Here is a 12,500-nt window from a genome sequence, read left to right as displayed (position 1 = left end):
TATTCTTTTTGTTGGGTATTTTAACATTAGCACCCCAGAAGGGGGTAACCCGTCAGTGCACCTCAAGCGGTGCACTGCATCTTGTGGCTCTTGACAGTATCTGTTTGACTATTAGCTGCAACTCCTTTCATTCCTTCTTCTGTACCCCCATTCATATTCTCTTTCTTCCATCTTACTTTCCACCTCTCTTGGCAGTTGATTCATTGTGCAACTGCAAGGTTTTCTTCCTGTTACACATTTAAAGCCTTTTTACTCTCAATTTCCCTTTCAGCACTGAATGACCTCATAGGTCGTAGCATTTGGCCTTTGGCATAAGTTTTATATTCCATTCCATTTCTACAGCTTATTGTGGTGCCACTTCTTTACTTGTGCCATCCAAAGGATGGCTAGCATTACCATGTTGAGAGGAGGTGAATGTGATCCTGATCTCTTGATGCAGGACATTCCAGTCATGTTGCCTAGAACCAACAGAGTATGTGTCTCTTCTGGAGGTTTGAGTTTTTTGAGACAAAAAGAAAGCCATCAGTTCCAGGAAATTGATATGATGCTTCCTCAGAGTAGCTGACCACCTCCCTCCCACCTGATGATCCTCCCAATGTCCTCCCCAACCTGTCAATGAGGCCTCTATGTGTATTGTCACCCTTACAGATGGAGGAGTTAGGGTGACCTGTTTTACCAGAGATTCCTTCCAGGTCCAAGGCCAAAGTACCTCCCCAACTTTCTGATTCTTTTGGTGAGATTGGTCTCGCATGGTCTCGCATCTTTGTTCTTGCGTGTGATAGCCAAAATTTGTTCATGTTTTTCAGTTGTAAATCTGAGTATTGGATCTATTACTGATGCAAAATGCAGCAGACCCATCATGCATTCTAATTGCTGTCTGGAAACTCTGGCTGTGCCAGGAACCTTTTGAGGTTTTTCCTTATTCTGTTCTGAGTTTTGATGAGGATAGACAAGAATCCCTAAAGAGTATCCCAACTCAGTCACAGCCACTGAAAGCATCTGTGAGGTGGGATTTTTTCCAATTTATTATAAAACCTTTTGACTTGAGTCTGTTGACCACTGCTCTTAGGTTTTTCAAGCACTCTTTTCTCGTGGCCCCCCAGATTAACCAATCGTCTAGGTAAGCTATTAGCTGTATTCCTTCTTTCTTGAGTTCCCGGACAACTACTGTTGCTAATTTTGTAAAACTTTTTGGGGCAGTGTTTAACCCAAAAGGCATAACTTTGAACCTGTATGTATCTTTCCCTAGCCAGAACCCTAGGAAGAGGTGGAAGGGAGCGGCAATAGTGACGTGCTAGTATGCGTCTTTCAGATCTATAGAAACTGTCCAATGTTGATAGGATGAAGATCACTCTTTGTTTGGAAGAATCCTTTTTGGGAACACTGAAGAGACATGCTTGGTAGCGAATATACGCATGTTTCTCAATGGCATCTTTTAACAGGGCCTTCTGCACATAATCTTTCAGAGAGGGGTCTGGTTCTTGAAAGAACCCTTTTATAGGGGGGGGGGGGATGAGACCATTTCCACCCCAGCCCGTTGAGAACAATGTTGTATCCCCAAGGAAAAGACTTCCATTCCCTGAGGTGTCTTTGAAGCCGACCCTCGACCAAACAGTTCCTATTGATATCCCCCCTCTTCCTCTACCTTTTCCCTTGATGGGCATTCCAGGTTGCTTTTCCTTTTCCTTTGTAAGACAGTTTTGGACCATGTGAAAAGGATGTCCTTGCTGATGTGGCTGTTGCTGTCCTTTTGAAGGGGTTTGTCCCTTCTGACCACCTACCTGTTTATGAGGAAAACTTTTGGAGGTGACTGCAGGCTTATATGATTTTTTATCAAAAGGAGTCTTTTTTTGAATTGGGTAAAGGGAAATTTTGAGTTTTTGCTTCCTGATTTCTCCTTTTCCCAGAAGCTACACTACATTTTTGTTGGCGTGCTTGCTCGTTGACTTGAGTTACAACAGAATGCTCAGGCAGGTCCTTACAGAAGGGGTTAGACTGTAATAAAGCAGTCACTTTGGGAAGTGACTTGTTGAAGCCTTCCAATGTTTCCATTCCTGCTTTTAAGCACCAGTCTAAAAAAATCATAGAATGCTTCCCATAGGATTCTTATAGGACTTTTAGCCACTTTTAGCCGTTTGGTGGCAACTTCTAGCAAGGTGGAAGAGGTTAAGATACTAAGGAGAAGAGTCCTAGCATGGAGTTCCAACAAAGCTGTCTCATCTGAGATTCTTCTCATAGGGGTCCCAAATTGCTGAGTAGCTACATCCAAGGGGAGCTTTTTCCTTTCAAAAGGGAGTTGAAGTGTTGCCCATTCCTTGGTGGAATTTTGCAAAACCTGGAGGACTGTGGTGAATGGTTTTAGTTCTGTCATTGGCTCCTGTTTTCTAGTTACTACATAATTCTGAAAGTTTGTCTTCACATGGTTAATTATTTTAAAAGTGAAGGGACAGAAGGCTGGGGGTACTTTGTGAGCAAGTTGGGTTTTATTCACAATGGGAGTTTAGATCCATGTCTGGCAAAGATTGTGTCAGGTGCCATTCTGTATTAGGGAATGCTGCCCTGTCTCTAAACTCCACATGTACAACTTTGATCATGGGTTTTCTTTCATTAATAGATACTTACCATCAGGAGAGAAAATACACATTGAAGCATCTCACCAAGGATTATCAGTATCATCAGGGGAGAATATTGAACCCACTGTTATGTTTTGATCTGAAGCTTTGCAATCCGAACTGGCCATTTTGTTGGTTCCAGTTGGAATTCCAACCATGGACCTTGTTTGGTCAGAATTTGTTTCCACTCTCCCTTTTCTGTTGCAGGATGCAGTACTTTTACACTTTGGAGTGTACATCACTGACTTGATTTCTTTAAATTCCTGTTTGGAATCATGCAATATGTCCTTTATGTATTGCCGTTCTGTGGCAAGGGCATCTTTGATATTACAGGTAGTCCCCGGTTATCAGCTGGGGTTCCGTTCTGAGGATGTGATAAAATCGCACGTTGTTGAGGGAAAAGCAACGTGACATACGTCCACTCAGCAACTGCTCTGAACACAAATAACTGTAGTACAACTGGACAATGTAGTAAAGCGTTCTTTGTTGCAAAGTGCTTCGAATCTTTTCAAAAGTAACCATTAGAAATTTTTATGATTTTATCATGGCATATATCTCAATGAGCCACTCAAAAGTGAAAAAATGTAATGATGTAAGCGTTTCTACCATTAGCACAAAATTTTACAAAACCATGAATACTTACCCACCCATGCACTTACTGTCATACATTATTGTACTGACGACCAAATTTGTCTCAACTATTCCAGTGTGATGAACAGAGGGATATGTGATGACATGTCAAGTGATGTTGTGCTCTTGAGAGGTCAAGCAGCTAATTTAAGTGAAGTAATATGTATATACTAGTATACAGTATATAAAAAAGGATAGTTAAATGAAGAATAAAGAAAGTAAAGTAAATAGTTTTAATATGGTAAACTAAGGTAATATGAAATTTGACAGGAACAAAAATTTTAAGCAATAAAACATTGTGTTTACTCCCACTACCCTTAGGGTAAATGCAGGTGGCAAGCTTTGCTTAACTGCACCTGAAATAATAAATTATATAAATAATTTTGTATCTACTATATATAATATATATTATATTGACAATGAATTATAACTTATATAAAAATATTAGTTATATATATGGTTAACTACCATTATCTTATCGTCTATAATATTGTAAGCTTAGGGATGCAAATTGTATTGTATGTAATTATAGTATTGGCTATGATACAGTAGTTAAAGCAGTTGTAGAATATAATTGATAAATACATGCAGTACATATACTGTATTTGCACTATTTGTAAAAGAACAGTAAAATTAGGTCTATTATATACAGTAAAATTAATCAGACAATCTCGCTGAACATTGAAATAACTGTATATATACTGATAGTACAAGACTGCTTATACTCAAATTAATTAAATAGTTTTGTAATCACCCATTTAGGAAACTACAGTTAACTGTTAGTTTACAAATAATTGACAGTTATATTTAAAACCACTATTCATTCAAGCATTTGCAAATCCTACAGAACTGTGATGACTTCATAAGTCATGTTAAGTAGTGTATTCAAGTAAAAAGGAGGGAATCCTAGTATTTAAAAATTAAAATTGCTCTTTTTATCATAAACTTTAGTTAGAAATTTATTGGTAATAATTTTAACATTTGATATCTAAAAAAGATCCTGTTTTATAAGAGTCATTATTAGTATTGGCAACTTCTAGTACTCTAGGATATATTGAATATATTGAATAATATACCCCTTTTATTCAGTGATAACAAATCATTGATATATTGTATATGTATTTTTATGTATAAATCTATCATGTAAGGAATTATTTTGCAAGGATTAAGTTTCATAAAAATATAGATATGAATTGGTAGTTAGGGCTGTAGTTGGCACCCACAAGGATGCATTTATTTTTTTTCTAAATTTTGTTATCAAATTTAAACTAGTTTTGGTTTATACAAAATTTTAGTTTTGAACAAAGTTAGTTTTGCTAATTGTTATTTTATATATATATGTATATGTATGCATATGTATAGTAACACCTCAACTTAGTGGACTTTTGTAATTATTAGCTGTGATATAAAGATTATATTTTGCTAAGCTAACATTTTAGATGTCACATTTTTAAATAAACCCTTTAGATTGAATGAGGTGTAAAGTACAGGATTGTTTAGGTTTGGAACTATGTGGAATTGCTGTTAGCTGCAAGATATCTAGAAAATATTCAAGTGCAATCATTGATATAGGGTCTTTGTTACTTACGGACTTTGTTACTTATAAGAGAGCCTGTTACTTATGGACTTTGTTACTTATAAGAGAGCCTGTAACTTATGGACTCTGTTATTACTTATAAGAAGCCAGACCCCTGAAGTCTCTCTTAAGTTGAGGTGCTACTTCTGAACTTGTAGGGTAGTAGTATTGTTTTGCTTCTGGATTATCATGCATTCTTTAACAGTGCTTGATGTAAATTAATTGATGACTTTGCTTTATCCCCTTAGCAACCTCTGGATTTAATCTTACCAGAAGGTGGGAGCCTAACTCTAGCTACTGCAGTCTTTTTAAAAGACATGCATTCTGTGGGTAAAAATGCAATTCTCAACCCAGGGCACTTATTTGGACAGGTAAGTGTAGCATTTTTTTTTTCTTGAGAGAATGCTCATCATGGATTATCAGTTTCTTTATGTTTTCCTCAATAATTCAAGAACCTTGTTTGAATTATTGTCACATACATATAGACAAATATTAGCATTTGATTTTTCCAGCATGCAGCTGAGAATTAAATCTTGTTTCAGTTCTTTGTATTCTTTGGCATGCATGTTCAGATATATGATGTTTAGATATTTGTTTCTTTGGCAGTATAAGGTAAACCATCTTAGATTGAAGCTGCTGCCAGTGGGTTTTATGATTGTGTTTATGTGGTTTGAATAAGGAACCCTTATTGAAGAGTGAACAGTTTGTTCCTTTCAATAGGAACAAACTGTTCACTCATTGGTTACAGTATGTGTCATTCCACTCTTGGTCTTTAGATTCAGCATACATTTCTGTCATGTAAGATGTCTGAGTGTAGCCAAGTTTTATTCCCACTGGAAGTATCTTTTGAGTTTATACCTTTCATTATTGTTTTGATGCACTCATTCCTGTACTTGCTAAGAAACATTGTCACATTATTCTTCAGTTTGTAGGATATGCATTCTTGTTGTAGTGGGGTTAAGGCATCGTAAATATTTTTCAGTTATTTGTGAAATTATGGCACCTTATTCCATTCTGTATTATTATAACTTTAATGCTATATTAACACTGTAATACAATAAGCTATACAGTATGTGATCATCATCACTGATGTTTTTTTGTCTGATGTTCACATTATGTTTTTATTACAATTAAGAAAGTAAGGTGTCTTCATGATATGGTAATATGAGAATTAGTGTTAATTAATGTGTTGCATGGAATAATTTCAGTGTGGTAGCTTCATTAAGACCTTAACAGTTTTGTTAGATAATAATGTGAATGTTGCCATTAATGTTAATGTTCTTTTAACAGTTGCATGGAAGGGAGACTGAAGTAAGTAGTGTTAAATGAAAAAATATTTCTTTCATATCAGACCTATCATATAGAGCCTGTTTTGGAGATCTGAATATCCCCCAGGTGTGTGTATTCTGATGTTTGGTAAATGAGAAGGCCATAGTGACAAAGGGTTTTTGTTGATGTTTGTTTATGCATCTATTTAACCCATAAGTAGGCAGCATCTATCCTTTTCATTGTTTATTGTACCTCAAGGTTTTGCACATCAGTGTAAGATTCTTCCAAGTTTAGTGTTTTGATTATGAAAATATTTACTTATCATATTACCCAGTGTTGAAGATGCTTCAACCTCAGAGACACACTGACCTTGAAGATACTGTACATCCTAATTTCGAATAGCAAAATTTTGATATCAAAGTTTTGTTATGCATTGAAGTACTGGTTGGTACAACATATTTGTTATTGTAGTTATTTAGTTCGTTCATTTGAAAAAACAAACTTTGTTTTTTCAAGTTAATTGATTTTGACAATTCTGATGTTGACATACGAGCAAACTGAAAAACTTGAATAGATTATGAGGTAACATATAAGTTGTAAAATGTACAACCATGTTTCTCAGTGTATGGAAATGGCTGGTGCTATACATGGTGCAGTATTATATAATTTTGATACCACTTGATGTAGGCTCATGCAGACACTTTTCAAATCTCAGATAAAGAAAAAACTGAACACCATAATGCAGAATTTTGGAAGTACAGAATACAGGTTTACAATCCCTTATCTTAAATTCTAAAAACTGAAAAGGTCTAACAACCAATTTTTTTGAGCAGTGTCAGTTGGAAGGTCATATAATCGATGTAATGTAATACCATTCAAGTCTCACTTAGTGAGAAAACTGATGTTTTGACCACATATACTTGCATATCATTACTTTCCGAAACATAAATTTTAGGGGGTTGCACCATACACGAGATGCTAAATGTACACATGAACTGTTGGCCCCAGTTAGGCTGTTACACTGCAGTATTCATTTGAAAAGTTACATAGTACAATCGACAGCTGTATTTAAAATACTGATAATTTTAATAAAACTGCTGTTCTTTGGTTACTGTATATTGCACTTATTATTATGTTGTTTTATAAAATATGAAAAATTGTGATCATGTACCATTTGCATTCTGGCAGTGTTTACATACTCAAAGTCATCAGGTGATTGAATTTTCTGACATTATTAATGCCATTATAGTTGCTCGGTGAAACAATTCAGATACATTTTTGTAAATATCAAAGTCATTAGGTGATTGAATTTTCTGACATTATTAATGCCATTATAGTTGCTCGGTGAAACAATTCAGATACATTTTTGTAAATTGTCAAAGCTGAGCTTAAAAATGCAGGGTATTGAGTAAGTCTGTAGAGGTCACTGTTCCTGCTGACCCTTGCCATCAACCTCTTCCAGGCTAAATGGGGCAGGTTCTTTCATTGGTGTGATGAGAGGGATATGAATCCACCCATTGTCTGTATTTCTGTGATAGCAGACTTCATCCATCTTCATCTTCAGAAGAAACTATAGGTGCTTGCAATAAAAGGCTACAGAGCTGCTCTCTCCCAAGTGCTGGAACTACAGGTCATTGACATGAATACATCCAGCCACTTGAAATTCTCTTCCATCACTACAAGGAAGGTCTTCACTACTGGACAATCCAAGTCCCCTATAGGCCACTCAAGAGGTTTTCATGCTTCATCTCTCAATGAAATCTGCTTTACTGCCAGCCTTTGTGTCTCCAAGGCTTGTGAGTTAAATTACATGCTCTGTCTGGCTATGTCATACATAACAGAAGTTGGTCTGCAGTTAGCTTGTCTTTCATTCTTGATTTCATCACCAAGATTAGACAGCTTTCAACATTTCACTAACGCTCTGTGTACCCCAACCAGCACTGCCTCAAGAGGACTTGGCAGCTAAGATGCTTAACTAAACTGTTCTTATCACTACATCAACAGAGCAGATGTCTCCAGGAACAAAATGTCTTACGGTATGAGGTAAGTCATCCTTCAGGTGCAGTCTGGTGTTTCAGGTGATGAGTTTGACAATGAGAGAGTGACAGCATAGATGAGGCCCCCCTGAACTATCTTAGTTTTCATGAGGAATATTGAGAACTAAACCATCATGAATATAGATATATGGAGGTGTGAGTCAACCTTTGCCATTCTTTTGATTACAAAGGTGTTTTGGCTTAAGTGGATTAGGTTGTATTTGTTGGAACTGTTAATCATGTCAGGTCAAGTGTACTGTTAGTGGATGTGGCCATCAGGGTTTGGGCTTTTACTTCCCTCCTGAATGGTTAGTTGATCTCTGCATTTTTTTTTCTTATGTATACTGCAAGTACAAACTGCTTACTTTATTCTTTGGATATTCAGCGACCTACAGTGCACCATGAGAATAACTCACCAGTTTTCTGATCTCTGCTGTCCTTAAATGCTCTGTTGGATCCACTGGACCTCTGTAAAGATTGACACTCTATGCTGCTTCACCTCATAAATTGGGTTGTTTATGATCAGAGGGTTTGACGTGAAACAAATTAGTAGCGTTGAAAAATTTTTCTTACAAACTTGTTTTTCATAGATGAAATTACCCTTTCCTGTCTTCTTGTTCAGTGAGACTTGGTCACATACTTTATGTATGTAACAAAATGAAAGATAGTTACTCTTACTTATGGGTTGTGGTCACCACACGTGCATGAGCAGTTTTTCTTAGGTATTCTGCTTCTTCATTCTGCAGAACAATAGAATTCACGTCTTGGGATATTCATACCTCAAATGAGGGCTCAGCATGATTGACAGACTTGTATGAAAAAATGTTTCATGTTGTAGAAACTTTGTGTTTGATGTAGTCTTTAGAAGTAGAAAGATACGGTGGGTACTTTCATAAGTATTGCTTTGTATTGATTAATCTTTAGTACAGTATTGCTAAAAACACCTTTGTTTTGTCACAAACCACTTACTTTAACATAGCTTACTCGCATGTCTTGCACAAATCCCATACAAGCTCCACTTTGTAGAGATTAAAAGGTAATGCATGTAGGTCAGCGCATGCCCCTGTGGTCTTTCAGTTTTTGGTAGTTCGCTGAATTGTTCTTTGTGTATTTGCTGACTGGTTAGCACTCCAGTGATTCTTAGAGTTTTGGAACCATTTAGAATTCTTGTTTAATTATTTTTATTAATTTTTTCTTTGCACTGGTTATAACATTAATTAGTTGCTAGAGATTGATACCTAGGGAATCTGATCCTCGTCAGGAACAGCCAACAAGCGTTATAGTCAACATTTTTATTTCACTGGGACGTTTTGGCTTTAAAACACTAAACCATTTTCGACCTAAAATAGAGGCAAAAGACCAAAACATAAAACTTATACTAGTAAAATACAAAATCAAAGAAAGATCACACTCGAGAATAATTTTTTATAAACTACGTTACCATAAAAAAACACTACTGAGAAAAGAAAACATAGTGACTTGAAACTAGTACAATTCAGTGAATTACAATAGCCAATAAAACTAAGAAAAACAAACTAAAGACAAAATAAAATTAAAATCAAATAAAACACGGAACTAAGAAACAGTAAAAAAAAGACAAACACGAAAAGAAAAATTACACAGTAGATAAATTAGCCTAATGACTGGAAAGCGAGAGCGGATAGAAAATCAGTAGATTATAGATAACGGAAAGGAAGACTGATCTTGGTTGAGTTGTGGCTTAAGTTTGTGAATATATATAGATTCTAAAATCCTTAAATCAAACAATACTGAACAAGAATCTACAATTTTAAAATCCCTTATACTAAGTCTTGCCTGATTGCATCTACTGCAGTGTTCACGGATGGAAGACTGCTGCTTGACTGCTAAGTCTCTACCTTTCCTGTCACTGATCCCTGCATGCTGGCAGTATCTCGTTTTGAGCGCCTTTATGGAACTTCCCAAATACCCGAATTGGCAGTTGGGGAATGTATAATAGTAAACAATGCCAGAACGCAATAAATCAGACAGTTTATCTTTGAAAGGTAGTAAGCTTTTTATTGTAAAATCATTAGGAAAATTGAATTTAAAATTAATATGTGGATAAAATCCATCAAAACAGTATTTCAATTCCCTCTCAAGTTGCTTAACTGATACACCAATGTAAGGCAATTTGCAATTAAAAACTAGTTTAGGAACTGTAGCAACTGCCATTTTAGGACTGTAAACACTCAAAAAACAGCCTAATTTGTTTAAAGGCCAAATTGGTTGGATAACCATTATTTGTGAAAAATTTTACCAAGAATTCCATCTCTTCATGAAACAAAGTGAAATTGGAGTATAAATTATAAACCCTGTAGATTAAGCTTTTAATTGCATTTAATTTGAAAATGTTTGGACAGTGACAAAAAACTCAAACCTAATCCTGAAAAAGTGGGTTTCCTGTAAACAGAGAATGAACTCTTGGATTTGTCAATGAAAATATCTAAAAATGGCATCTTATTATTCACCTCCCCATCTAAAGTAAATAGCTAAAACCCGCAAATACTTAAAACCCTTCTAAAAACACTTAGAACTGCCTATTTTGATAGTTCAAACACATACAAAACAAACTAAAAATGCGCATACCGGTATTATCCTACTTACGATGGGGCTAGATTCCAAAAAAAAAAAGCCATCGTTTGTTGGAAAAAATGTAAGAAATACCAAAACGTATCTCAAATATAGCCTAGCCTGCACTAGGGTATTCGGTACCATGTATACATATATGGTAGCCTAGCCTATACTATAAACTATACTCTGTACAGTACATACATGGTATAGTGATTATTAATATCAGCTAATTCTGGAGGTTCATGCAGAGTGGCTTATGATAATTCAATACAAAGAGAAATTGAATAAGAAACAAGAATTAGCTTAGCCTACACTATGGTATATTGTAGGCATATATGGTAGCGTAGCCTACATTACACTGTACTCTATATTCACATGTATTATAAAATCAACATAATGAATATGCATCTTTTCCATGGATCTTTTAAAATGTTATGCCTTAATTCACTGTATCCAATAATATTGTATATATTCTTATATTGCTTTTGTATTATAAATTGCGATCATAGCAATCAATGTTTTGGTTTGGAAATGTTTACGCGGTGTTTATTTCGCCGCATTTAACTCAGTTCAGAGCGCTTTTCTTGCTTCTAGTTAGCGTAAATGAATCTCTAGATAATTTGTTTATACGGGGCAAGGTTGTTTTTGCTATACTGTACAAAGTATTTGTAAGTTGAAATATAACTTAAATACGTCTCATTGTGAAATTAGTTTAGCTATTTTTTTGTTAATAGATGACAATGGCCTTTTGGGGCATTTGTTTTGTGTAAAAAAATCAAGATTCTGTTCGCTATTTTCACTTGATCTCGTCATAATACGAGCTTTACATATTTATTGTTTATTGGTGTAAAAATAGCAGTAATGTGTTCTTTCATGCCCAGTAGTTTTGATTAAAATACTTTCTCTCCAATTTTAATTACGGTCAAGTTTCATCCATGTTGCCAATAATTTATAGTCATTATCAGCTTGAACATTGTTTTCTCAGCTTCAGCCACAACTTGCAGCTTAAATTTAGCAGTGTATTTCCTTGCCGCTCTTTTGTCCATACCGAATAAGGGTATAATGTAATAAAAATATATCAATCCTATTCTAATTAACGTCATTTGTACTATAACCTACGGTAATTGTGTATTACCGTAAGGCGATTGAAATACAAGCAAAAGTGCTGTTGTTATCCAGTTCGGTGATAAACAAAGCAACAGTTTCTCAGTCGGTTGTTTATGGCTGTACGCATTTATGCAAGAGTATAACATTACTAACAATATTTTTATCATTCTCTTTTACTTTTTTAACTAGAAGATGGGATAAAGAGTTGGAGGAAAAGAAGCTGGTCTATTGTAATTTGGTCTCTCTTGCTGCCTATACGCTGCTTCCTGAGCCCACGCGAAATTTAAAAATATTTTATAAATATTGTCGTATTGGTATTAATTGCTTACCCCATTGCAAAATCGAATTATCGTAAGGTGAAATATCTTAACTTGAGCATTACCTGATTATTTTAATAGTTTCATCACAAAAAGTGCATTTAGTCAGGAAAATGAAATGAAAATACAGTAATTAGTGAATATTTCTCAGTGAAAAATACCAGGAATGGGCAAATTTTCAGCGAATAATGCATATATATGTTCCATAGAAAAGTCCCTCTTCTCTCTAACTATTGCATTGTAACTTTTTTTTAGGCAGGCAGACTGTAATTTTCAAGTGGGGTTCCAGTCCAAATCACAACTCCCTCTTGTACTTGGTGCTTAGGATGCTTTGTAGTATCTTTGTCCAGGACCTTCTTTG

At 35.4% G+C, this 12,500-nt stretch overlaps 1 protein-coding gene across 7 annotated transcripts in view; it reads left to right on the top strand.

Moving 5' to 3' along the window:
* Usp16-45 (ubiquitin specific protease 16/45) overlaps window positions 1–12,500 on the top strand; it is a 363,690-nt gene that overhangs the window by 148,954 nt on the left and 202,236 nt on the right. For 6 of the 7 annotated variants that reach the window (XM_067083793.1, XM_067083791.1, XM_067083792.1 and 3 more), the window contains one exon: window positions 5,067–5,189. In XM_067083793.1, coding sequence (XP_066939894.1) covers window positions 5,067–5,189 — 123 coding nt within the window. Of the gene's footprint in view, window positions 1–5,066; window positions 5,190–6,108; window positions 6,130–12,500 lie in introns of all 7 variants that reach the window. The other variant, XM_067083788.1, reaches the window with a different exon arrangement.

This window comes from Macrobrachium rosenbergii, chromosome 41 (assembly GCF_040412425.1).
Source record: "Macrobrachium rosenbergii isolate ZJJX-2024 chromosome 41, ASM4041242v1, whole genome shotgun sequence".
NCBI classification, from domain to species: domain Eukaryota; kingdom Metazoa; phylum Arthropoda; class Malacostraca; order Decapoda; family Palaemonidae; genus Macrobrachium; species Macrobrachium rosenbergii.
The sequence above is the reverse complement of the archived record's forward strand: the minus strand, read 5'-3'. Positions and strand labels throughout refer to the sequence as shown.